Raw genomic sequence first — 26,784 nt, 5'->3', positions numbered from 1 at the left:
TTTTGCGTTACGCGGGCCTCTCACTGTTGTGGCCTCTCCCGTTGCAGAGCACAGGCTCCGGATGCACAGGCTCAGCGGCCATGGCTCACGGGCCCAGCCGCTCCGCGGCATGTGGGATCTTCCCGGACCGGGGCACGAACCCGTGTCCCCTGCATCGGCAGGCGGACTCTCAACCACTGCGCCACCAGGGAAGCCCAAACCTAACTCTTTTTAATGAACAAAGTGAAAGTTGAAGTGGCCATTAAACCTGGTGTTCTAAGGTCAGAAGTTTCTAACCACACTGAGAACTTTGTATTGCAGGGTGTGAAGGTCCTCAAATCGTCACCAAATCAATGAAGGGGAGTTTTCTACAACATAAGTTTTCTTGTTCTGCACGCAGCACTCCTGTTTCATGTCACTAAAAGGAAATGGGCCATGGCCATCCAAACTATATAACAAAGTGGCAGAAAGGTCACCCTCCAATGTGCAACAAGTAAAACAAGATCCCACATGCCATGGAGCAAATAAGCCCGTGTGCCACAACTACTGAGCCTGTGCGCCACAACTACTGAGCCTGTGTGCCAAGAGCCTGTGCTCCACGAGAAGCCACCACAATGAGAAGCCCGCGCACTGCAACGAAGAGTAGCCCCCGCTTGCCACAACTACAGAAAGCCTGCGCACAGCAACGAAGACCCAATGCAGACAAAAATAAATAAATTAAATAAATAAATAAATAAAAAGATTTTGTCTATTATCTTACTATTTATTCTTTCATATGAATTTAACTGTATTGTCATGTGAAAGCTTTTTTTAAAAATTAAAATTTTTACTGTAAATCTATTAAACCCATGTTCAAATCTGGAGAAAACTGACAGTCCTATCAAAAATATTCAATATCCTTGGGGAAAACCCAAGAGAATCAATGGAAAACATATTGCAAAGGATCTTTACAGATGATATCATTACGAACGAGAGTTAGGTGACTGAGCATGGTACAGTATATAACTTAGGAGTATAGGTCCTGAAACCCTGGATCTGCCACTTTCTAGCAGTGTGACCTTGCGCAAGTTACTTAATCTCTCCGAGTTTTAGTTTCCTTAGTATAAAACAGTACTCACTTTCTAGGATTGTAACGAGGATTTAATGAATGAATATATTTAAGTGTATAAAATGGTGTTTGACACAGAGTAAGTGTAACATGCGATGACTAACAGTATAGTTACAAAGTGAATATATATAGAAATCAATCAATTTTAAGAGGAAAGAACAGCACAAGTCAAATGATAAAACATAAGTATTCATGACAACAGTAATAAGAAATATAAAGAGAAACATATAAGCTACATGAATTGAGGAATATAAAAGACAAGTGAATGGAAAGGCATACCATGTTCTTGAGTAGGACAATAGCATAATAAAGATGTTATGTATGGTTAATAATTTAATGTGATCCAATAAAAATATCAATAGAATGGAGGATGGGGGAACTAAACAAGTTGATTTAAAGTTCACAGGTACTGAAAAAGAAAAGTAATGAAGGGGAATTAGTCTCCACCCAATTGCAGAACATATTATAAAGCTATTGTGAGCAACTGGTGCATAAACAGACAAACTGCTCAATGGAACAGACTATAAACTTAGAAAATAGCATCTGAATACTGAAATTTAGTGTATGACAAACATAGTGGTTCTGTTGGGAGTGATAAGCTGTACTTTTCAATAAATGAATTTGGGACCAAAAAAATTCATGCAATAGCTCTCCATTAATTTATTTTTTAATTCCTTTTGATAATGTTAAACAATTCTCATAATAGTATTTTTAAACTAAATTAAACTAGTATTTTAAATTAAAATAGTATTTTTAATAATAAAAAATATAAATCACAGATACCATGTATTAAGAAACTATACGGGGCTTCCCTGGTGGCGCAGTGGTTGAGAGTCTGCCTGCCAATGCAGGGGACACGGGTTCAAGCCCTGGCCTGGGAAGATCCCATATGCCGCGGAGCAACTAGGCCTGTGAGCCACAACTACTGAGCCTGCGCGTCTGGAGCCTGTGCTCCGCAACAAGAAAGGCCACGATAGTAAGAGGCATGCTCACCGCGATGAAGAGTGGCCCCCGCTTGCCACAACTAGAGAAAGCCCTCACACAGAAACAAAGACCCAACACAGCCAAATAAATAAACAAACAAATAAAAATTTTTTAAAAATTAGCACCATTAGCTAAATCCCTTGCCCATTCAAAATAATGCATTGTCACATAGCACCAAAAGCTATTAAAAAAAAAAAAAAAACTATATACCATGACAGCTACTATACCAGGAATTTGTACGTATAACATCTCTACTCCTTATATCCACTTTCCAAATTATGTGTTATCATTATTTTATAGATGGTTAAGCTTCATTTTAGAATTTAAGTGATGTGCCCCAGGTCAAATACCTACAAAGTGGGGAAAGAGGACATCAAGCCTAGATTTCAAACCTCTTTCCATACAGCATCCTCCATCCACAAAATAATGCAGGTTGTCAAAAAAAACTAAGAATGAAGCGATTAAAACAGTGTGAGATTATTCAACATCTTGTAATAAACTATAATGGAAAAGAATAGGAAAAAATGTATATATATAAATATGTATCTGTATAACTGAATCACTCTGCTGTACACCTGAAACTAACACAATATTGTAAGTCAACTATGCTTCAATTAAAAAAAAGAAAGAAAAAAAAAAAGCAAGATTATAAACTGCATAGCAAGTAGGAATGAAGTAACTACAATAAAACTGGTATCTTCTCTTTATGCTTTTTTAGCTTTAAAATGGTAAATGCACTGTGGTCTTATTTCCACTCTATCATGGGAGCCTGGCATTTCAGTCAATGAATGATATCCAAGGTGAATCTACCTTACACCAAATTATTTCCAATAAAGAAGAGAGTTAAAGTGAAGCTAGAGTGAGCTTCAACATAACTTGACACAGAGGAATATTTTGTAACTGTTTTCATTTTCTACGTACAAGGTCCCAATGTGGGAAACTGAAAATCTGTATGCCAGAATAAAATAAAACGCTGGTTATTTTGACTTCCCTCTGCTGGGCAGTAAACCTCTTGAACTTCTATTTTTGGAAATTGAGGTATCCGTTTAATTCTGTTACAGAACTGGTGACAGTGGTAAGACAGCAAAAGAAAATCAGCACAGGGCCTGTACCAGCACAGTCTCCAAGAACAGGTATAAAACAAAGCACAAGCAAGCAAAAGCATTTTGCGAGAGAATTTTGTGAAACTGGTGTCAGTGTTCACAACCCAACACAAAAAACACCATCCAACTGCAAGCCATCGGACTAAAGGGGGCTCCCGAAGCCAGATCAACATTGAGAAACTCCCAGAGCCAATATTTACAGCATGGTTAATGTTGTACTTGTAGAAAACAGAATAGCCCTTCCCTATGTCTGTCCTTCCAAGGATTCTACACATAACCAGCAGTACTCTCTTCCACTTTATTTGGTGTATATAAAGATATGGTTCAGAAAGTGCAGGCCTTCTTCTGTTTAGATTGTCGGGTACAAAGACACTGTTGCTATAGTCCTGAAGAAAGACCCTTCTTTTTTTAAAGACCCTTCTGATGATGTTTTTCTACCAGCAGCTGAGACAATTGAGCCAACGTTTACTTTTAATGAAGATCACCTCTCCTTCAACAATGGCCTCCATTTGGCTCAATTCATTTTCAAAGTTCTCTTTGATTCTAAACCTGAAAACAGACAGAACGAATGTCCCTCTCCCCAAATGAATTTCGTGTTAGGGATTTACTAGGATGCCCCCAGACAAAGATAAAGAGCCATATTCTAAACCAGCAGTCTCAGTTACTGAAGGACACTTGTCAAATGGATGAAGCCTAGTTCTATCCCACTTAGAAGCAAAACCACCAACACCTGCTTGGAGTCAACAGTGAGGACTCTGTTGCTACTTTCCTGTCCGAGGCCCAAATATCGCACTCGGATGAAGTCAGGTGTCAGTAATTATTGACATTCAGAAGAGGCTTTCAGAGGCTCTGGCAATCTGAATACACACAGCATGCTTACCTCTACCTATCACTACTCTATGAGAAATAAAATCTGTTCTAAGTGAGAGGACGAGAAGTAGGATGTACTAGAGTAAGTTTTAGATGTACCCAAAAGTTGCAAAAATGGTACACAAAGTTTCCGTATATCCCTCACTCAGTTCCCTCCTTGCTACCACCTTCCATCACTGGTTCCTCTGTCACAGCTAAGAAAGTATTGGTACATTATGTCAACTAAACTCCACACACTTTATTCAGATTTCACTAGTTTTTACCTAATGTCTTCTTTCTGTTTCAGGATCCCATCCAGGTACCATAGTATATTAGTTGGCATGTCTCCTTTCTCCTTAGGCTCCTCTGGTCTGTGACAGTTTCTCACACTTCTTCCTTGTTTTTGATGACCTTAGCACTTCTGAGGAGTACTGGTCAGATATTTTGTAAAAACTCCCTCGATTTGGGTTTGTCTGATTTTTTTGTTTGTTAGACTAGGATTATGAGTTTTGGGGATGACAGGTGACATGGCATTTTCATCATATCACAGCGAGGGTACATGCTATCACACACTATCGACATGTCTTATCATTGCTGATGTTAGGCTGGATCACATAACAGATGTACTGTTGGCCAGATTTCTCCACCGCAGTTACTCTCCTCTCCTGTCTCTTTCCATACACTGCAGAAGCAAATCACTGAATGCAGCCCACACTCCAGGACTGAGGGGAGGGAAGGTGAGCTTCACTTTCTGAAGGAGGCGCTGGAGGAGGGGGGCGGGTAACTACATAAATTATTGGGAATTCTTCTGTGTCTCTTCTCCCCCAGTTATTTGTTCAATCATTTGTTTATTTACATCGGTATGGATATGTAGTGGGTTACAGGCCCACTGCAACATTCTGGAAAAGGCTTATTTGGACTAGTACTTCTTAACTTTAATGAGCACATGAGTTTAACTGGGATCTTGTGAAAATGCAGATTCTGATTCAGCAGGTCTAGGGTGGCCCAGGAGTGTGCATTTCAGACCAGGCCGAGGCAATGCTGATGCTGCTGGCCTGGCTCTACACTCTGAGTAACAAGGCTCTCGAGACTGTGCCTGACCTCTTTGGGAATGAGTGTTCACTCTGCTCCACAGCAACCCATCCCAGCTCTGAAAGGCCAAGCAGGGAAGAAAAAAGGAAATGTTTTCAATCCTCAGATCTACTCACTTGAATACAAACTCCGAGGCAGACTTTCTCGTGTGGCTTTTGTTTTTGATTTGTTTTAAACTACATGGTAGACGTTTTTAGGCCACCACCACCACGCCCAGCCCAACCTGTAACACAAACACAGCCTACCTCTACCTTCTCCGTATGAATTTAGAAATGACTAAACTCGTGATTGAGGTGGTGATATCGAAGATTTAACTTCTGGAATGGAGAGACAGATGGCAATTGTGTACCTCTACTTACTCTGTGCTTTCCTTCTGGAGGGAGAAAAAGTAAAAATTAGAGAAACAACAAAGAAGGAAAAGCTAGGACAAAGGAAGATTAACAAAGTAAATCACACATTTATCCAGAATAGGTGAAATCATGATCTTGAAGACACACTTGCAAAAAACAATATGGTTCTCCTTCTTTAATGAGGCTGTGAAGGTCCTGGGGAAGAGTAGGCTGCATGAGCAGAAGCCTCACCACTGCTTAGAGATTACAGGCTGAAGGGCACTGGTAATGATCTTCTTCGGAAATCTACCACCTCGTTTCGATTTGGTGGCATGGATTGTACTGCATCTCTAACTCACTATGAGAATATGGACTCAAATTTCCAACACCTTAATTCTAAATGCATATATACACACACGTAAGTGTATGTTCAATCATAAATTTTAATGTAAACTACTGCCCTGTAACTTTGTGCTCTAAATAAACACTTGAAAAATCAAACCTAATGACTAAATTTTCTCTCAGACTGATCAATGAATACTGCTTCCAGTATAAAAAGAACAGTTTAATTGGACTAGTAAATGTCTCACATACTTGAAAAAATCAATTATAAAACAGGAAACTGAAACTAAAATTGCATTTTAGAAACATGTTAGATATAAAAATTACTATATATCCTGTAATCCAAGAAGGAAAGCCATAATGTCTACGTGCTATAAACTGACTTAAACTTACAAGTAAAACCTGTCTTACCATCTACATGAAATAAAGATAATTTTTAAAGGCTTAAATAATGAATAAGGGGGGAAAAATGTCAAACAGCACATTTAAGATGTTAATTATACTGATCTCTTTGAAGTTTAACAAAGGTGATGGAATTTTCTGGCACTTATAAACTCTTCAAAGTCACAATTAAAAAAACATATTAAGGGCTTCCCTGGTGGTACAATGGTTCAGAGTCCGCCTGCCGATGCAGGGGACGCAGGTTCATGCCCCGGTTCGGGAAGATCCCACATGCCGCGGAGTGGCTGGGCCTGTGAGCCATGGCCGCTGAGCCTGCGCGTCCGGAGCCTGCGCTCCGCAACGGGAGAGGCCACAACAGTAAGAGGCCCGCATACCGCAAAAAAAAAAAAACCCATATTAAATCCATTTGATATAAAAAAATAACTCCAAACAATTTTAGTCCCCTTTTCGGAAATACGATTCTTAGGAAGTTAATGATAAACGTCCCCCTCACCAGAAAGTTCACTTTGCTGAGTTTAAAAAGGCATCCCCAAGCAGGAGAATGACCAAGATCCTAGTGAAAAGTGAGGCCTACCTATGCAGTATGAATAAAACATCTGACACCTGTACATACCTAACAAATGCTCCAGAGTGCCATTAATTCAAGTATATAACACACATTCCCTTTATTAATAAGAAAAGGAAGTGGAGGATGAAGCAGGAAGGCAACAGTCTACCTTCATTTGGCAAAAAAAGCGAACATCTGGAATCTGGAGATTTAGCCTTGCTAGGAATCCCTGACAGCATGCCACACTCAAGAGTGATCATGAAACTCATCTGCACACAGAGGAGGTCACAACCAATGAGGCTTTAGAACAGTTTCAAAAGAGCCCCTTCCTGCTCTAAAGAACATCCACCCCACCCCCCTGCCCTCTTATGGAGACAGAAGATCAGTAACCATTAGAGGGCTCTGTTTTTCCTAATTTTCACAGCTATCCCCAGAAAATTGTTTGTTTCTCTTTTTACAGAGGAAGGAATGAAGGCTAAGAAATCTAAGTGGGCAGTGGAGCTGGCATTTGAACCCAGACAGTCTTACTCCAGAGCCTTCATTTCCCCTCTCAACTACTATTACATTAAGACAGAACTATTAATTGGGAGAAGCATCACAGATGACGCACAAGGGCAAAGATGAAATCTAATGATCTAAGAGGTTAAAGTAAAGGTTAAAGTATGAGATATGGGGTGGGAGGGGGGTTCCCCGGGTAGCCAGAAAGTCAGAATGGTCAGCACTGCTCTAGGAGCTAGATGCATACATAATTTTGTTGAATAAATGCATTATTATCTAAGGGTCTAATGGAACACAGTAATAAACAAGGTAAAGAAGAAAGGCACTTGTATGAACAACTGTACACCACCAAATTGGCCAACTTAGAAGAAATGGATAAATTCCTAGAAATATGCATAAGAACCTACCAAGACTGAATGAGAAAGAAACAGAAAATCTAAACAGACCACTAATTAATCAGGAGACTGAATAAGTAATAAAAAACCTCCCAACAAAGAAAATCACAGGACAGATGGATTCACTGGTGAATTCTACTTAAATCAATCCTTCTCAAACTCTTCCCAAAAAACTGAAGAGGAGGGAACACTCCAAAACTCATTTTACAAGACCAGCTTACCCTGATACCAAAGCCAGATAAGAATACTACAAGAAAAACTAAAACAAAAACATAAAACTACAGGCCAATATCCCTGATCAATACAGATGCAAAAATACTCAACAAAATACTATTAAACCAGATTCTACAGCACATTAACAAATCATACACCATAGGGACTTCCCTGGTGGTCCAGTGGCTAAGACTCCACGCTCCCAATGCAAGGGGCCTGGGTTTGATCCCTGGTCAGGGAACTAGATCCCACATGCTGCAACTAAGAGTTTGCATGCCACAACTAAAAGATCCTGCACGCCACATCTAAAGATCCCACGTGTCGCAATTAAAAGATCCCACATGCCAAAACTAAGGCCCAGCACAGCCAAATAAATAAATAAATATTTTAAAAAATCATACAACATAATCAAGTGGAATTCATCCCTGAGATGCAAGGATGGCTCAACTTATATAATATAATAAATGTGATATATCATATTAGCAAAATAGAAGATAAAAATCATATGATCATCTTAATAAATATAGAAAATGCTTTGACAAAATTCAACATCCATTCACAATAAAAACTCTCAACAAAGTGGGTATAAAAGGAATGTACCTCAACATAATAAAGGCCATCTACAGCAAGCCCACAGGTAACATCATTCTCAATAATGAAAGGTTGAAAGCTTTTCCTCTAAGATCAGGGCCAAGACAAGGGTGCCTACTCTCACCACTCCTATTCAACATAGGATGCACTAGAGCAAAGATGAAACCTAATGATCTATACCTTGTACTAGTAGCCCTAGCCAGAGCAATCAGGCAAGAAAAGGAAATAAAAGGCATCTGAATTGGAAAAGAAGAAGTAAAATTATCTGTTTGCAGATGACATGATCTTATATATAGAAAAAGAAAACCTGTTAGAACCAATTAAACTCAGTAAAGTTGCAAGATACAAAATCAACACACAAAAATCGGTTGTGCTTATCTGCTAACAATGAATTATCTGAAAAAGAAATAAAGAAACAATCTCATTTACAATAGCATTGAAAACAAAATACACAGGAATAAATTTAACCAAGGAAATGAAAGATCTATACACTGAAAACTCTAAGACATTGGTGAAAAAAAATTAAAGAAGACACAAATAAATGGAAAGATATCCCGTGTTCATGGATTGGAAGAATTAATATTGTTAAAATGTCCATACTACCCAAAGCCATCTACAGATTCAATGCAATCCCTATCAAGATTTCAATGGCGTATTTTGTTGTTGTTGCAGAAATAGAAAAAAGCCAAAAAACCAAAAAAATAAAATTCATATGGAACCATAAAAGACCCTGAATAGTCAAAGTAATCCTGGGTGTTGGGGGGGGGGAATCTGGAGGCATCACAATTCCCAATTTCAAACTATATTACAGAGCCAAAGTAATCAAAACAGTATGGTACTGGCATAAAAACAGACACATTGACCAATGAAACAAAATTCAGAGCCCAGATATAAACCTTTGCATATATGGTCAGCTAGTATTTGACAAGGGAACCAAGAACACTCAATGGAGAAAAGGTAGTCTATTCAACAAATGGTGGTAGGAAAACTAGATATTCACATGCAAAAGAATGAAACTGAACCCCTAATCTTACACCACTCACAAAAATTAGCTCAAAATGTATTAAAGACTTAAACATAAGACCATAAAACTTCTAGAAGAAAACATAGGGAAAAAGTTCCTTGACAGTGGTCATGGCAATGATCTTAGGGATATGACACCAAAAGCACAAGCAATGGCAGCAAAAATAAACAAGTGGAACTTCATCAAATTAAAAAGCTTCGGGACTTCCCTGTTGTCCAGTGGTAAAGAATCCTCCTTCCAATGCAAGGGACGTGGGTTTGATCCCTGGTCAGGGAACTAAGATCCCACATGCCACGGGGCAACTAAGCCCGCACACCACAACTATTGAGCTTGCATGCCTCAATGAGAGAGGCTGCATGCTGCAAACAACAGAACCCATGCACTCTAGGGCCAAGTACCACAACTAGAGAGAGAACCCACACGCCTCAACTAGAGAGAAGCCTGAGCGCTGCAACGAAGAGACCGTACACCATAATGAAAAGACCCTGCATGCCTCAGCGAAGATCCTGTGTGCCGCAACTAAGACCTGATGCAGCCAGAAAAATAACAATAATAATAATAATAATAATAAAGCTTCTGCACAGCACAAGAAACAATCAACAAAATGAAAAGGCAGTCTAAGGAATGGGAGAAAATATTTGCAAACTGCATATCTGATAAGGGGTTAATTCCAAAATATGTAAGAAATTCACAATTCAGTAGCAAAAAAACAAATAATCCGATTTTAAAATGGGCAAAGGATCTGAATAGACAGTTTTTCCAAAGAAGATATTCAAACGGCCAACAGGTACATGAAAAAGAGTTCAACATCAGGGAATGGTTATTATCAAAAAGATGAGATAACAAATGCTGGCGAGAATTTAGAGAAAAAGGAACCCTTGTGCACTGTTGATGGGAATGTAAATTGGTATAGCCACCATGGAAAACAGTATGGAGCTTCCTCAAGAAATTAAAAGCACAACTACAGCAATTTTACTTTTGGGTATATATCTGAAGGAAATGAAATCACTATCTCAAGGAGATATCTGCATCCCCATGTTCACTGTAGCTTTATGATACAATAACCATGACACGGAAACAACCGAAGTGTCTATCAACGGACAAATGGATAAAGAAAATTTGAGATACACACACACACACACACACACACACACACACCATGTAATGCTTTTCAACCATAAAAAAGGAAGGAAATGCTACCATTGGCAAGGTCCACATGTATGGACCTTGAGGGCATTGTTCTAAATGAGACAAGTTAGAGAAAGACAATATTGTATGATCTCATTTATACCTGGAATCTAAAAAAAACTGAACTTGTAGAAACAGCAGATTGGTGTTGTAGTGGCAGGGGTGGGCATGAGTGAAGGTGATCAAAGGATACAAACTTCCAGGACTTCCCTGGTGGCGCAGTGGTTAAGAATCCACCTGCCAGTGCAGGGGACATGGGTTCAAGCCCTGGTCCGGGAAGATCTCACATGCCATGGAGCAACTAAGCCCGTGTGCCACAACTACTGAGCCCGCACGCCACAACTACTGAAGCCCTCATGCCTAGAGCCCGAGCTCCGCAACAAGAGAAGTCACCACGATGAGAAGCCCACACACCTCAATGAAGAGTAGCCCCTGCTCGCCGCAACTAGAGAAAGCCTGCGTGCAGCAACAAACATGCAATGCAGCCAAAAATAAATAAATAAATTTACTTCAAAAAAAGGATAGAAACTTCCAGTTATAACATAAATGAGGTCTGGAAATGTACTGCAGAACATGGTGACTATAGTTAACAATACAGTATTATATGTTTGAAAGTTGCTAAGAGAGTAGACCTAAAAAGTTCTCATCAAACATACACAAAACTGTAACTATGTCAGGTTACGGATATGTTAACTAACCATAATGTGGTAATCATTTTGCAATATATCAAATCATCACACTGTATATCTTAAACTTACACAATGTTATATGTCAATTATATTTAATAAAGCTGAAAAAATTAAAGAAAGGCAAATGGACTATCTTTTCCTTCTTACCAATTCAGACAGGGAAAACGCTGCAGATGACCTTGGTGGAATTCATTATCCAAAGTAGTTTTGCAAAATCATAAGACGCTTGGGGAAATGGATGTCAATGAATGTGCATTTCAATAGCAACAGGAATTAAGCAGTGGTCTATCTGAATGGGTTTCTTAATGAAAACAGAGAAGAGACTACCACTGCCCATATGTATGTTCTAAGGACAACGTGAGCTTGGTTATGTATTCTTACTAATTCTTTATAGTTTAATGTCAAAATCTATAACTAATTTAATTACTGATAATTAGGGTGACTGATAAATTAACTATGCAAGAGTTAGAAGAAAAAATTTATCAAAATATTCACAAGCACAAGTGCAAAATTTTACCTTAATTATCAACCCTCCAAATCTCCTAGTGTGAAGATACAGAAAATGCTTGTTATTGACAGTTACAACAGAAATTCAATTAAGATTTAATTTGCTTATTTTTTCAAAAATATGCCTTTAACCAGAAAGACTCCATTTTAATATCTGTAGTTATCCTTCTAATCAGACTAAGAAAAGCACACATAAGAATTATATGACACTGTCTAAAAGAGGTGTTAAGGGTGTGCTTTAAAAACTCTCATTTTTTTATATACTGAAACATTTTTGAGAGTCAAGTCACAAATTTACTACTGGCTTTCTAGACATTTACGTATCTGAGGCATACACAGCATCTGAAAGCCTTTTAACAAAAAAATTAATATAATTACTATCTTCACCACATATTTTTAGCATGCTCATCTAGATTTTTAAAATTAATTTTTATTTTATTTTACATTTTTTAAATTTTTGGCTGCATTGGGTTGCTGCACGTGGGGTTTCTCTAGTTGTGGTGAGCAGGGGCTACTCTACCTTGCAGTGCGTGGGCTTCTCACTGTGGTGGCTTCTCTTGCTGCAGAGCATGGGCTCTAGGCATGTGGGCTTCAGTAGTTGTGGCACGTGGGCTCAGTAGTTGTGGCGCAGGGGCTTAGTTGCTTCACGGCATGTGGGATCTTCCCAGACCAGGGCTTGAACCTGTGTCCCCTCCATTGGCAGGCGGGTTCTTAACCACTGCACCACCAGGGAAGTCCCACCCTCATCTAGATTTATCTTCCAGTTTCCTTTTTTGAGGTCTGAATTTGAGGATCTGGATAAAGCTCTATGTTTAACTCAAAATTAAAATTTTGATGTCCTGGGTTAAGTTTTTAGAGAACCTCTGTTCCCTAGGGAAGGCTTTTCCACACAGCCTCTTGCCCCCTGCCCGAGACTCAATGAAATAGACAGCAAAGCACTTAAAGTAAAAGTGAGAAAATTCTAATTATGTGTTATTTTCCAAAGCACCCCTAGAATTTTATTGTGCTCCCTGAGTCTGGGGAGGGCAGGAATGAGTTTCAACTACACACTGTGCAAGTGGATCAGAGGCACGTCAAGACAGGGACATGAAGCAAACTATAAAGAGGTGGGATTTTGAAAGCAAGCTGGCTTAAATGTTCATAGCATCTTCCCAGCAGAAAGAGAGAAGGGAGAGAAGGAGAGAAAGGGAAGAAAAGTGCTTCCTTTGAGATTTCCGGCCTGAGTTTTATATCCCCCTCCTAATCCTTTATTCCCATGCACAGCTCACTGTAGTTTGTTGAGCCACAATTTGTTCATGAGTCAGGAAAGGTTTCTGTCATGGCCGTCGGTATTTTAAAAGAGCTGCATCACCCCTTGCACCACACAGGATCATGGAGAGAATCCACAGGTACCATGGAACAAACGTTCTCAACCACGGACGACTGTGCCCCTTGAGGGACATGTGGAAATGTCTGGAGACATTTTTTGTTGTCACAAAAGGGAGGGTGGGTACTACAGGCATCTGTTGGGGAGATGTTACCAAATATACTACAATGCAAAGTACAGACCCCACAACAAAGAACTACCAGGCCCCAGAGGTCAACAGTGTTGAGGTTGAGAAACCCTGCCATGGAAGGACAGGGTGGAGGGGATGCAGATACACAGTACAGTTGACCCTTGAACAACATGGGTTGGAACTGTGTGGGCCCACTTATATGCAGATTTTTTTCAATAAATATACAAAAATATACATGTAGAACATGGTGTGTAAGACTTGTACTGAAGTGGATAGCCTATCCTTACACAGGCATAAGGTGAGTGATATTTAACATTAAATTAATAGTGTATTAGTTTTCTTACAGTTTTATAACTTTGCTTTCAAAGAATTACATTATCATACTATGGTATACCTTTCTCTCTAGTGATTGGAGAAACTTGAGTATCAGCCTATTATCACAGGTAAGTAGTTTTTAAAAATGTAACAATGTTTCTGATACTGTATTATGAATATGTCTTTAATACTGTAGGTCATAAAGTTTTTATAACAATTCATTCATAGTGTCTAGGCTAGGCTACCATAAAGCAATCATATTGCTGCTTCTTTGTTATCAATGCATGAATCATACCTGTAAATAAATATTTCTTTTTCACATTGTCTTTTCATTTTTAATGTCTAGTGTTAGTAATATATATAACATCTACAGTGTTTCGTATCATAGAAGACAATATTGATGTAGGTACTGACAGAAGATTCATTTTTAAACAGACTAAACTTAATGGTGTTGATAAATACAGTACAGTAATTGTAAATGCACTTTCTCTTCCTTATGATTTCTTAATAATTTTTTCTTTTTTCTAGATTACTCAAGAATAAAGTATATAATACATCTATAAAATATGTGCTACTTGACTGTCCATGTTATCATTAAGGCTTCCAGTCAACAGCAGGCTATTAAGTAGTTAAGTGGTGGCGAGTCAAAAGTTATGTGTGGATTTCTCACTGCACAGCTGTCAGCGCCCCAACCCTGCAGTTGTTCAAGAGTCAACTGTACAGAGAAATATAAGAATGTCATGAACAATAACATTGTTTAAAATAGAAAGACTTTTATTGTTTATTTCCTTTAGGCCCGGGACTGATTTTCCTTCAGGCCTCTAAGGTGGCTGTCATATTGTCTGGCTATTCGCAACCACAGTGCTTTTGAACAGCCAACTGAGTCCTTAGTAACTGAAATACACACGGTGCTGTAAATGAAACCCAGGGCTATGCAACAAGTACACGTACTCTGCAGCTCAAAAATGCTTCCCTCGGGCTTCCCTGGTAGTGCAGTGGTTGGGGGTCCGCTTGCCGATGCGGGGGAAGTGGGTTCCTGCCCCGGTCCGGGAGGATCCCACGTGCCGCGGAGCGGCTGGGCCTGTGGGCCATGGCCGCTGGGCCTGCGCGTCCGGAGCCTGTGCTCCGCAGCGGGAGAGGTCACAGTGGTGAGGGGCCCGCGTGCCACGGAAAAAAAAAAAAAAAAAAAAAAAAAATGCTTCCCTCAAGGAAACAATGAAGTGTTCCTTTTGCCTATTAGATTGGCAGACCCAAAAACAAACGACAAATAATACTGTTTTCATGGGATGGAGGCCCACCAAACGAATCGCATCACATGATGGGACCACACACCATCAGGTATTTTATAGGAATTCTGGGAAACGACAGAAGCTTGCTAGTGTGCCCACAGCACAATGTTTTGTTTTGTTGTGGTTTTAAGAACATTCAGAATTATCTTCTGTCATAAAAAGTCTCAAACAATAAGGCTGGGAGGGGATGGAAAGTGTTTTCCAAGATGAAAAGTGAACTCGGAAAAGTGCTAGATTAATCTATGTAGGAGGATCCTGTATTTCCCTTTCATTTTATGAACTTCAAATTTTCCCCTTCGAATGGTAAAGGACTTCTTTGTTTTGGGACAGTGTGACAGTGTTTCTTTCCTAATTCATCGGGTTTCTGATGGGGTCTGGGGGAGGGGGTGTAATTCAAAACAAAACAGGTGCAAGGAATAACAACCTGATAGGCAGGAACTCAACCCTTAAAAATCAGAACTAATCTTAGTTCTTATAATCTTCAATATGACCTACTGGAAGGTAGAGAACACTGACTGATCAGAGGAACGTCTTTGTGAAGCATGCTAACACATAAAGTAAAAATTGCTGAAAGTCAACTTATTTCTCTCTTACACACACACTCACGTATCAGTAGAGATTCTTACATTACTATTTCAACACACAACATTAATTTTTCTAAAGCACAGCTTTCTGTAGCTCAAAATCCTTCACTCACCATCTGCATCAGTGGTCCTCACGTTTTTGGATCATAAACCCCTATGAGGGTGGTGGTGATGGTGGCAGCAGCAGCAACACCAAGCAGTAACAACAGCAACTAACGTGCACTGAACGCTTACTATATGCCAGAGTCATAATTTATTTATTTTATTTTTGGCTGTGTTGGGTCTTTGTTGCTGCTCACGGGCTTTCTCTACTTGCGGCGAGCAGGGGCTACTCTTTGCTGCGGTGCGCGGGCTTCTCATTGTGGTGGCTTCACTTGTGGTGGAGCTCAGGCTCTAGGGTGCGCGGGCTTCAGTAGTCGTGGCTCACAGGCTCTAGAGCGCAGGCTCAGTAGTTGTGGCGCGTGGGCTTAGGTCTCAGCGGCATGTGGGATCTTCCCGGGCCAGGGATCGAACCCGTGTCCCCTACATTGGCAGGCGAGCTCCCAGCCACTACGCCACCAGGGAAATCCCTATACATATATTCTTTTATACCATTACTTCCCCTATTCTAATTCCAAATAGTAACAAAAGCCTGGGGATACATCCACTGACAAATCTCTGAACTCTACACACCCCTGGATGATACTATGAGTTCAGAGCCTCACAAAACAGCAGTAGGACACTGGTGGGTGATGGTGAAAGTGCACTACAGTCAGTGCTCTGAAGCTGGCAGCTAAAAGCTGTCTCCCACACCCAGGGCAAGCTCCCTAAGTAACACACACCAAATAAAAGCCTTTCGATATTTATAAGGAAGGGATTAATTCATCTTCAAGAGAAGCACTTTAATTAAAAATGACTTTTCTGGGCTTATATCCAGATAGAAATATATTGCCAGATAGAAATATATTGCCAAAAGGTAAGATTTAACAAGGTCTACTTTTCTCTTTATTTTTTTATTTAAGGGCCCAGTGCTTCCCAATCCTTTTCATGTCAAGGAACACACAGAATATAATCCTCCTTTGGCACTCTGGGATAAAGAGATGCTACAGGTGATTGCCTGGAGCCTCCAGCCCCTTAAGGCCCCACTCAGACTCCCTGAGAGCTGAAGGATTCAATAAATACTTGACACATCTACAGCCATGCCATTGGAGAAACTCTGCCTTAGCCCTTCTTGGACCGGGGACCTTCCTAACAATTTAGATTTTTCTCCTTTAACAGGAACACAGTCCTCAGAAAGAACGAGTAAATCTGGCCACTAGTGACAAGAGTGAGCCTTTCTTTATGACTCATTCCAGAAAAAAAAGCACACTGACCAGCCATCCATTTACAATTTACATCAGCATAATTTCATGCTTTTGTTTTTTATTTTCCATTCTGAAATTGTATTTTCTGTATAGAAAATAAACAACAGAGATAGGCCAAGCTTAGGTCGCCAAATGGAATCTGTCAAGGAATGTTCCATTTCTGGACAGCTTGAGCAAATTTTTACTTTATGTTTCACAATTCTATACTTTTAAGAAATATGAAAAAGATACCAAAATTCTTCAAGCATAAGGTGCTGTTTTATATGGTCACAGTTTAAAAAGATGGAATTGATCATTCTTTTAAATTATACTTACTCACAGGTTTTGGTTCAACAATATTAGTAAAAAATATTTTTTCTAAAAACATTCTCTTCCTTATTCAGAAAACTCCAACAGAATTTATACTTAAGGCTCCCTCCTTCACTCATTTTCTATTTGTTTCCACTGCTTCTCTCTATAGCAGACAGTAAAGGGTGGTTGGTCTTAGTCCCGTTTCCTGAACAGAGATTCCTTCAGACAACTAGCTGGCCAAACTGGCCTATCTTTATTTCTTTCCTGGTGTTCTGCTTTTCTTTTCCACAAAGGTAATACCAAGATCTACCCCTATGTTTGTCCTCATGCTGTCCCTCTCAGCCCAGCACCCATATACCCATCCTCATAAAGACCCTAACTCAAGCCCTAACAGAGCATATCAGGATATTACAGACTAAAGCAGAAAGGTCCTTAGCTTCAGTCTCCGTTTATGACTGATGCGTTCATCTTTTGCCTTGTCTTCCTTTCTGTTATTCATATGCTCCCTGGTCCCCAAGGGTTTAAGCGGCTCATTTGGCTTCTAACCCACGGCTCCCCCATACTGGGAGGTAAAAGCCTTAAAGGCAAACTCATGTTTTCACTGAGCCTAGAACAGGGTAGGCATTCCACAGTGTGAACTGAATTCAATCTTGACCACTTTTTCATGGTCCTAGCAGCTCCCAGGCCTAGGACCTACGATTCCTATGGTTGCCCATGTTTGATAGGTTTTGTCACACCCTTAAGGATGACAGAAGGTGTGGCAACTGTGAACTTGGTTATGACCTAGGTCCCCAGAGAGGATTCCATATTTCCAGGTTAGGAGTATTAAATGGGAGACCAAAGAGAAATGATGAGAAAGAGACAAGCAGAGGGAGGGAAGGTACAATAAGTCTTTATTATTATTTTTTTTTTTTTGCGGTACGCGGGCCTCTCACTGCTGTGGCCTCTCCCGTTGCGGAGCACAGGCTCCGGACGCGCAGGCTCAGCGGCCATGGCTCATGGATCCATCAGCTCCACGGCATGTGGGATCTTCCCGGACCGGGGTAAGAACCCGTGTCCCCTGCATCAGCAGGTGGACTCAACCACTGCGCCACCAGGGAAGCCCTACAATAAGTACTTTCAAAGGTCTTTTACCAGTTGTAGCTTTGCAGGGTTTCACCAGCTTCCTCTGTCCCTCTTTATAATATGGATGAACTTCTTTGTTTCCAATGTTGTAGTATCATATCAAATTAGATTTAAGGAGACTGAGTGACAAGGGATTAAAAACAAAGATGGGGCTTCCCTGGTGGCGCAGTGGTTGAGAGTCCGCCTGCCGATGCAGGGGACGCGGGTTCGTGCTCCGGGCTGGGAAGATCCCACATGCTGCGGAGCGTCTGGGCCTGTGAGCCATGGCCGCTGGGCCTGAGCGTCCGGAGCCTGTGCTCTGCAACGGGAGAGGCCACAACAGTGAGAGGCCCGCGTACCGCAAAAAAAAATAAAAAATAAAAAATAAAAATAAAAACAAAGATGGATTCTTGATTTGGTTTCCCTAGGCATAAAAAGTCGTTATTCACATAAACTATTAGGGAGGCAGCAAGTTCTAAAGAGAAAAGGAGTGCAGGCTTTAATGTCTTCTCTCTACCCCTGACTATCTACCTCTGTGACTTTACTCAAGTCACTCTGCCAGGCTCACCTCAATTTCCTCATCAGAAACACAGAGAGAATGTGGGGTGTGTGTGTGTGTGTGTGTGTGTGTGTGTGTGTGAAAAAGAGAGAGAGAGAGAATAACACCTATCTTGCTGGGTTGCTGGGAGGATTAATGAAATCGCGTGTGCAATTCATGTGGAATACAAGAGGTGCTCAAAATGTTCATTTTACTTATCTCATGGCAAACTTTCTAAGTGCGTGGGCCTAGGCTATCTGAAGCCCATCCCTGGCTAATATTTCACGTCAACCCAAGGACGGATGCAGCAATGCTACTCCACTCCACAGCCAGAAAAGTGGAATCTTTTTAACCCAGAATTCTCAAAGTGCAGAAATCAAGGCTCCAAATTTGGGGGGCCGGAATAAAAGAATTAAAGTGTTTGACAGATTCTGTGGGTAAAAAATGGAGAGGGCTTCCCTGGTGGCGCAGTGCTTGAGAGTCCGCCTGCCGATGCAGGAGACGCGGGTTCGTGCCCCGTTTCGGGAAGATCCCACATGCCGCGGAGCGGCTGGGCCCGTGAGCCATGGCCACTGAGCCTGCGCGTCCGGAGCCTGTGCTCCGCAAATGGGAGAGGCCACAACAGTGAGAGGCCCGCATAACGCAAGAAAAAAAAAAAAAAAAAAAAAAAAAAAAAAAAAAAAAAAAATGGAGAAAATTTAATACCAGGAAAGGGATGTGTAGAACTGTGGTGATTATTTGGATTAACTGAAGAAAAAAAGAATACCTTTGTCTATAATGTACAGATAAATGAAAAAGTGCTTTTTCTGCTTTAATAGCAGCTAACTTTCCTCAACTGCCCACTTCATCTTACCCAAATAAAAGAGCTTAATTAAAGAAAGAGCAGGGATCAGCTTTTATATGTCTGTACAACAGGAAAAATAACCAAATTGGGCAGGAAATGAAAAAACTCAGAATTCAAACTTTCACTTCAAATGGTATATATTTCCTTAGGAAACACCAAAAGATGAGTTAAGTACCCAAGAATCAAAATAAATCTTTCCTCATGATTGTTGGCCAAACTCTTCCTCAATACAAGAGAACTTTTTGAACTCTAACTCGATTTCTTGGGAGTGATAAGTAACCTTGTAATAACATCAAGTCCCCAACATGAAGAATTTTGGCAACAAAAACAGACGTTTAATTCTACTTAAAAGACAGGGAAGCCCTGCCAGTACTGCTCCCAAATGAGGTACTGTCCATGTCTCTTATCTAGCCCTTACTGAGATTTAGTGTCATTTACCGCTGGCTCTCGTGAACCTGCAGGATAATCTCACCTTTTCTGATGTGCATTACTTCCATCCATTTCAACATGGCAATTATGAGCCTCTGGTTTTTAAAATGATTAAGAAACAAATCCCACATGTTCTTTCCTTTTTTGCATGTCCTATAATTTGAGTCTTTCTTCCATAGTCCCCGAAAATTCAGAGATCAGCACATTTCTCGTTTTCAAGGTATAGTATGTATAGTACTACAGAAATACTCCAAGGTTTGATATATTTATGTAAACATTTTTCAAAGAAGTCAAAATGTATAATTCAAGAAAATGTTCTGTGAAAGAATTTGTTTTCTGATTACAAAATGATTTCCTGCTTCTGAAAAAAATAACAACTTTCTATTTACTTAGCTGGCTCTGAAAGTCCCATGGAGATTACTGTTCCTTTCAACCCCTAACATCTCTTTTCCAGGTGCAGGTCTTTTACTGATTTCAAAGGTAGCTTTATGCGGAAAAGGAATCTATAAGCTACAGCAGGAAAAGAGAAAAAAAGCCCTCCCTGTTTTAACCCCTTATGCTTTCCCCACAAAGAACAACAGGGTGAAACAGAACTATTACAACACAGATGAGACACCCGAATAGACATGACAAAAAGATTTCCACAGGCCTTTGACTTCCTTTTTTCAACCAGGGTATAAGCCAATCTTGGTAAAGACAGGAATCTGTTTGACAAACACAAACACAATACCCAGCACCCAACACCCATATGGTTGTTGTTTTTTCCAACAAGCCCTTCATCTCCCCAACACTCAGGAACAAGAGGAACAGTCACAACCACCCGGTGTTAGAGGGTTTTTACCTTCCCACAGTGTTTCACATATTATGTAGCAGAAGAAGTAACTTTGAGAATATCAAAGGCAGCCCTGGGAGCAAAAGACCGTGTTTTGTTGCTGGGCAGGCTGGTGAAACACAAGCCAGACCTTTTAGTGGTGCGTACGGGGAATGAGTCTGGGAGGCCCATTTGTACAATTGGTGAAAGAGCCAAAGAAACAATTCCAACCTCACTACTTCTAAGTTTGGCCAAGAGTGGATCTTCAATAAAGAAAATCTGATGGCTGATGCCGCCCGACAATCTGAGCCTTCCTTCTAACTCAGCTGCATCCCCTATGAATCTCTGAAAAGCCTGTTCTGCATTACTTGTTACTGCAGGCCCTTTCCCTTCAAAGAAACAGTGGAGTCTGACACAATTGTATGGGCCTCAGGGTCCCATCTTTGTAACTAAGATAACAACCCCAGCCCCTCTCTTCATCACAGGGATATAGTGAGAACCAAGGGAGATGAGTGCTTAAGAGTTTGTATTAAAGAAACCACCAATGATCCATAATGCATATAACGGAGACCAGAGCATCTGGTCTGGGACCCTTGGGAGTTGCACAATCTTTTCAGGAGATCTGCAAGATTAACCTATTTTCAAAATGACACTAGATATTACTTTCCTCTTTTATTCTCGGTCTCTCACAAGTATACAGTGGAGTTTGCCAGAGGCTACAAGGTGTGAGATGATGTCACCTCTCTAATGACTAACAGAATGTGTGCTTGTGAGTTCTTGTGTTTTATTTTCTGTTTTAGTTTCTAATTAAATATTGATAGACAAAAGTCACTTGGGATCCTCAAAAACCTTTCAGAGGGTAAAGAGGTCCTGAGACCAGTTTGAGACCTGCCACCCTAGAACTTTAGTCCCACCCAACCCTGCAGTTTCCAGATGGGCTGACTCTCACCCAGTCTGAGCCTTTCTATATGCTGTTCCCTCTGCAGGTGGAACTCTTTCTCTCCCTTCCCTTGGCTAACTTCTGCTCTCTTCTTAGATGTCACTTTCTCTGGGAAGCTTTCCCTGACTGCTCCAGGATCAGTCAGGTGACCCTGCTATGCTCCCCTAGCACTTGGCATACTACATTGTAATTGCCCATTTTCTGGCCTTTTTTTTTGTCCTCGACTCCTTCAGCGCAAGAACTGACTTGGTCACTATTTTGATTGTGACACAGTAGTATATAGGAACCATTCAACAAATACTTGTTAAATATATAAAACAACTAAGGAAGGAAGGCAAAAAATAGGTCTATCTTACATTCTCACCTAGATGGAATTAGTTACAAAAATATCAGTTTTCATTATAGCACAGACTTATGAAAACTAATAACAATAACTATCTATATATCTTGCTATGTACCAAGTACTATTCTAAGCACTTTATATGCATTAATTCATTTAGTCTTCACAAAATCCCTAAGAGGTATACACTACTATTATCCTTGGTTCAAAAATGAAGACACAGATGCACAGGTAGTGAGTGATGAATCTGAAATTGACACCTAGACTAGTCTGGATCCAGAATCACAGGCCTTAACCACTCTACACACTGCCTCTGATGTCAGCAGTGTGGACTTCAAGCTTAGAACATATATTTGGATCTCAAGGCCATCTCTCTAATCTGCTCATAAATCAGAAACATGACCTGATATTTAAATCCCACCCCAGCCCTGCCCCACTGTGAGTGACTACAGCAGCCACATGAACAGCAGACCTTCTCACCAGTACCAAGTTTAATAGCTGGGGTCAAAAAGGACAGTTTCAATAAGAAGTGTATTTCTTAATCATTTGTTGTACTTGAGTCTTTTCTAGAAGAAAAGTTAAAAGCAATAAATCAATTTGTATATTGATTCAAAAGAAAAGTCTCTTTTGTATTGATAGCACAGAGAAAATAGGAAAGTAGGGTTTGATATTTCATGTACTGTGGTGTTAAGCTCCCTGATGTGTATCAAGGAATGCTCACAACTTCACCCTGAACATGGAGTGGCCTAGAATGTTCTGCAGGCATACTTGATGGAAAAGACACAACTCCACCTGGTTCAGAGAGGAAGGCTAAATGGAAAAGCATGCTACAGAAAGCCTAGGTTTTAATGCAAAAGATGACCTGACTGAATCACAGTGTGACACCACATTCATGTTTATGATGAAAAAAGCACACCTAGGCAATACTTGTTCTTTTAGCAGTAGAAAAAAGTTCTACGGATAAAGTGAAAAGCTTGTAAAACAAATCTTCACCTGCTAACAGTGTCTGTGTTTGACAGAAGTCAGAAAGAGTGACTATACTTACCTGGAGAAGTGTCCCATGAATATGATTTTGCCGGAAACACTGGTCAGTGCAGTCGGGGAGTTTGGCCAACAGAGTTCGGATGGTATCAGGGATTTCGTCCATCATAACAAATGGGACCAAGGCACGAGCTGCCATTTCACGGGAGCGGTAGACAGGTGAGCAACCACATCTGGGAAAAGATAAAAACACAAGACCATTCAATACTCATTTCCACACCCATGTCTTTGCATATGCTGATGTTCTATGTAGCTCTGGCTGGGACATCCAAGGGCTGGAGCGGAGGGAGGAGTTGCTCCCTATTCCAAATGATTGGTTTTTTTGTCATTAATTACACAGGCAACTTTGCTTTTCTCATAAACATCATTAACATCTATGATTCCATCACAGGAATAAATGCAGATAGGAATTGGGAGTAAGACAATAAATAGGTAGTTGCTCCTCAACAAACAACTATTTATTGGGCACTCAGAATGAACAAAAGCACCATGATGAATGCCATAAGAAATAAGACAGTCACTGTTGTCTCTGAGGAGCCTATATGCTGGTTGGCAAGATAAGGAGTACATCTGAAAAGATAACTGAAAGCAGTAATGGAAAAATGATAGGCAAATGATCTTGACATGATGGCTGTAGGAGGATGAAATTGTGGGTTGTGGGTTGTAGTACTGAGAAGGATGGAAGTCAGGAAAGCAAGCGTGATTCAAGTATGCCAAAAGAAACCAGGCAGTTGTCTCAATCAGGGACAGCTGTATAAAGCAAGGGTAGAAATGCTGGAGGTATAGTTAACTGTGTCTGGTTGAAACAGAGGCTCATGAATAGCAGTGGAACTGAAGGCTGAGAAGTGAGTCAGGCCAGACTGGGAAGTGCCATAAATGGCCGAGTACACCCCCTGAACTTAACTGTCATGAGGGCAAGAGATGGACCCTCGAGTCACCAAATCCTTGCCTCTTGGGCTGACTCACACCCACAGAGCTTGGATAGAAGCCAGTTCTTAAGTGAAAGTCATGGACAATTGGTATTTTGTGATTCTACAAAAGTCATTGGAAAGGCAGGTCATCTAAGGGCCTCTTGACTTTTTTGTAAACACTTAGAACCTGAGAGTCCACAACCATTTTGTTGAAACTGTACGCTTGAGAGCCTTCACAGATATAGTCTTATTTGAAAGGACAGCCCAATATGGTTAAGTCCTAGCTTAACTAAGTTCTTGACTAGAACTCTCAAGACTTGATGATCTTGCATCCTATTAAAAAAATAACTCAACTGGGCTTCCCTGGTGGCACAGTGGTTAAGAGTCTGCCTGCCAATGCAGGGAACGTGGGTTCGTTCCCACATGCCGCGGAGAGGCTGGGCCCGTGAGCCATGGCCGCTGAGCCTGCGCGTCCGGAGCCTGTGCTCCGCAGAGGGAGAGGCCACAGCAGTGAGAGGCCTGCGTACCGGGGGGAAAAAAAAAAAAGAGGCAGTGAGACTGAATGACCTGAAGCTGGAGCCTTCTTATTATGACCTCCTCGAAGGTTCTGCTTGCTACCTAGTCCTTATCCCAATTTTTGTAATTGAGAAATTGTTGATGCTGAATAATCCTGAGCGATGGGCTTGTTGTTCTTTTTCTCTTGGACATTGTGAATAGTGTACCTTAAACAAGGCTATTATGTTTTCCTTCTGGACTTTCAGAAAGCTTAGAGCCACATTTGTGGCTCAATGTGTTGGTTATTGTTGTACGCATTTTAAGCTTCATTTTTGGCTCAAAGTTTCCTCCACTGTTGTTTTTTGTTTCTTCTCTTGCCCTGACCTCAATTTATGCTATCATGTTGTACTGTGTATTCTTGTAAGCAGTGTGAATAAATGTGTGCTGGGTATTCTCACGTGACTCTGACCTCTCTGCAACCTCATTCACCCAGGGTCCCTGTCTTATGTAGTCTCTGCTTTGTAGAGCCACAGCTTAGGTGCTCAATAAAAACTTACTGATAGATTTTGATTTGACATATTGTCCTCACTTATGCGTTTCCAGTTTTTTCCCCATTTTAGTGGTGAACAGTTGTTTGGAACAGTATTAATTTTGTGAGTGTGGCCTGGTCCTTCTCTGATTCACATTTTATATGGCAGAATGGCCAAAGGAGGAGGTCTGGTGAGCCACCTGGCTGATGATTGTTCTGTTTTTGTTTTTGTTTTTTGGTAGAACTTGTCTTTTTGAGTAGCCCCTTGCTATTTTTTTCCCTTGGTGAGTGAAGCAATATTTGCTGGGCAAACAGTTGCGGGAGGGGGTGTTAACTGCTAAAACAGTAGCCATTCTACGCATTCTGAAGAGTTCACCTCTGGTTCCAGCCTTGGACGCAAGGCTCGCTGTTGTTGAGATGTGTAGGGTGACAGAGGTGGCTGTATCCATCAGTCATCTGCTCTACCTGGAGAAAAGCAAACTAGGCAATCAGATGTGCTTCATCCTAAGACTCACGCGTGAGTGGGCGAGTTCTCTCGTTGGCTCTCACGCAGCCTGCCTTTGCTGTCAGGGAGGCTGTGCTAACCCTCAGTAAGTCGTTGGTCCCAACTGGCTCTCTCCCTTACCTCCCAGGACCTCTGCTTCCTTGATTGTCCAGGAGAGAGAAGGATGTTCCTCCAGCAGCATTAGGGGAGGATCTGAGTCTGTCCTTGTTGAGCCCCTGGCACACAGTAGGTGCTCAATAAATACATGGTAAGTGCCTTCAGGAGCGTCTCTACGAGTGGTTGGGAGACATATTTACAACGATTGCTAGTGGCCTCCTCTTTCCTTGTTTGTGACACTTGGAAAGGGAGCCGTTAAGCATTGGTTTTGAGGGGCTGTGGGGCGTGGTTTTGAGGGCTCCTCTTCTGGGTCCCTGGATGACTTCTCTCTCATCCGCAGAGAACTGCGGTGCCCTTGTTGGTTGAAGGAGCCCTGCCGGCGTTCCTCTCCCGGCCAGACACCCTCTCGGGCCAGTAGCACGGCCCTGATGCTTTCATTCCCACGTGGAGGAGGGCGCTTCCGAGCCTCTGCTCTGTGCAGACCTCGTCCAGAGGAAGGCAAGACCCCTGGGGGCTCCTGGGTGTGGCGAGGAAGTTGAGGCTCATGGCTTGCAAGTTTTCTTCTAATGGAATTTCCCATCACTTACTGCCCCGCTGATTTCTGATCAATGAAAATGAAATTGCATCACCTCCTCAGAGGCTCCACGTATGCCTGCTGCTTCCAGCTGTGTCAGTTCCGGTAAAATAATCTCATCAGGCGTGCGAGAGGGCAATAGGAAATAAAAATAAAAACCCACAATTAGCAAGAGGCCTTGCAGCTGAGTAACACTTTGCATCCCGGAGGCAGAAGGGCTGGGGAGTGAATGTTTAGGAAAGATTCCCTTTAAAAAAAAAAGAAGAAGGAAAATTCCCGGTCTTTTTCTTCTCCCTTCTTTTTCCCTCCTTGCCCTGAACTCTCTCCCCAACCCTTTGGGTGGGGATGGTTTAAAACTGTGCACAGGTTTTCCCTGCCCTTTGTGTGAGGTCAGTAGAATTGCTCTGTGATGGGCACACAGGAGGGGGGCTTTTGCTTTTCTCTCTCCCCACCCACCCCACCCCACCCC

General features: G+C 41.2%; 1 protein-coding gene across 1 annotated transcript in view; it reads right to left on the bottom strand.

The window, feature by feature from the left end:
* The window catches only part of THADA (THADA armadillo repeat containing), a gene marked incomplete at its 5' end in the record, with an annotated part of 148,938 nt that extends 125,560 nt beyond the window's left edge, over positions 1–23,378 (bottom strand). The window contains one exon of the mRNA XM_007445791.1: positions 23,210–23,378. Within this exon, the coding sequence (XP_007445853.1) occupies positions 23,210–23,378 (169 nt within the window). The remainder of the gene's footprint in view (positions 1–23,209) is intronic.
* Positions 23,379–26,784: the final 3,406 nt, after the last annotated feature.

Source organism: Lipotes vexillifer, unplaced genomic scaffold (assembly GCF_000442215.2).
Source record: "Lipotes vexillifer unplaced genomic scaffold, Lipotes_vexillifer_v1.1 scaffold278, whole genome shotgun sequence".
Taxonomy (NCBI): Eukaryota; Metazoa; Chordata; class Mammalia; order Artiodactyla; family Lipotidae; genus Lipotes; species Lipotes vexillifer.
Note: the sequence above shows the minus strand (reverse complement) of the source record. Positions and strands in the feature narration are given on the sequence as shown.